A 1,429-nucleotide genomic window follows, 5' to 3' on the forward strand; every position below is an offset into this window, starting at 1 on the left:
GGGGAGCTGGCCACAGAATCCCCCTCCACCCGCACTGCAGGACGGGGGATGAGGAGGTGGGCAAGGAGGTGGGCCTGCCCTGCAGAGCGGGCATGGGCTCAGGGCTCAGGGCGGGGACCACCCTGAGCTGCTTAACCCCCCGACCAGGCCAGAGGTGCACTCCTGGGCCCTGAGCTTGGGTGAGGTGCCTGGCGGGGTGCAGGGTGATGCTCAGGAGTCCCCACCAGGCCAGGAGGCTCGACGCCCCATCGGGGCAGAGGCTGGGCCAGGCCTGGGGGGCCGGGCAGGGGTGGGTGGGGCCTGACGGCTGGCGGGGGCTGGGACCCCAAGGAACAGACAGCGGGGCTCCTGCCGGCCGCCCGTTCCCCACTCCGAGGCCGGGGGCTGGGGTCTAGGCCATCGTCTGGCGGCTGAAGAGGTCGAGGGTCAGGGCGCTGAGGAAGGCAGGGATGCTGTCCTGCCGCAGCAGATGCAGCTCGATGAGCCCTGGCACCGTCCGCGAGAACGCCGTCTCCAGCAGCTGCATCTTGGTGCCCGAGGGGCCTGCGGCCTGCGGGGGACACGGAGATGCATCAGCAGGTGCGGGTCCTGGCAGACAACCCCCCCACTGCAAGACCCCAGGTCCAGACGCAGACAGGCGGCCTGGCCGTCGCCCACGTCCAGGCATGGCCCCACGGGCGAGGCTGAGCCTCAGGCCTCACGGGCAGGGTCTCACCCCTTCTCTAGGGTCCAGAAGCAGATGGGCATCTGGATTCCAGCTCTCCAGCTCCCCCAGGTCAGCCCACCTGGCACCCCTGCCCTCAGCCCCCACCCTCGTGAGGACACTCGGAGCCGGGCGTGAGGGCCCCGTCTGGCCACACGCAGTCTGAGGCAGGTCTCACTCACGGGCTGTGCCCAGTGAGGAGGGGATGGCCGAGGCCGCAGAGCAGGGCCTCCCTCACCCACCGCCCTCGGGCCGGCCGCACGGCAAGGGCAGGGTCTCTGCGAGGAAGCCTCTGGAGCCCACCCACCCACCCGTCCAGGCTCAGATCCCGTCCTTTCTGGCTGTGAGGCTTCTGGCAGAAGTGGAGGGGCTCCCAGCTGAGGGTGTGCTGGGGGCCACCCCTCCTGGAGGGCTTCCTGCAGGCGGCAGGTGGGGGCCAGGCGTCCTGGAGAACCCAAGGGGTTGATTCCTTCCACGCTTCTTCATCTAAACGTCCGCTCAAGTCGCGGAAGTACCAGGAAAGAAGACGGGCCCCCTCTAAATGCTGGATGCCACAGGGCAGGGCCCCCAGACTAGCCGGTCAGCCCCTCACACGTGAGCTCAGAGACATCTCGGGGCTAGCTGGGGTCACTAGGCAGGTCTGAGCAGGGCCAACCCGGGTGCTCAGCTACTGGGGGTGGACGGAGGCCCAAAGGTGCCCGAACACTCGGGCAGGGCTCACGTGAC

General features: G+C 69.3%; 1 protein-coding gene across 1 annotated transcript in view; it reads right to left on the reverse strand.

The window, feature by feature from the left end:
• Positions 1-6: 6 nt before the first annotated feature.
• Positions 7-1,429, reverse strand: part of LOC104998637 (mitotic spindle assembly checkpoint protein MAD1-like) — a 59,521-nt gene continuing 58,098 nt past the window's right edge. The window contains exon 4 of the mRNA XM_010853919.1: positions 7-552. Within this exon, the coding sequence (XP_010852221.1) occupies positions 392-552 (161 nt within the window). The 3' untranslated portion in view covers positions 7-391. The remainder of the gene's footprint in view (positions 553-1,429) is intronic.

The sequence above is a fragment of the Bison bison genome, unplaced genomic scaffold, assembly GCF_000754665.1.
Source record: "Bison bison bison isolate TAMUID 2011002044 unplaced genomic scaffold, Bison_UMD1.0 scf7180017853193, whole genome shotgun sequence".
NCBI classification, from domain to species: Eukaryota; Metazoa; Chordata; class Mammalia; order Artiodactyla; family Bovidae; genus Bison; species Bison bison.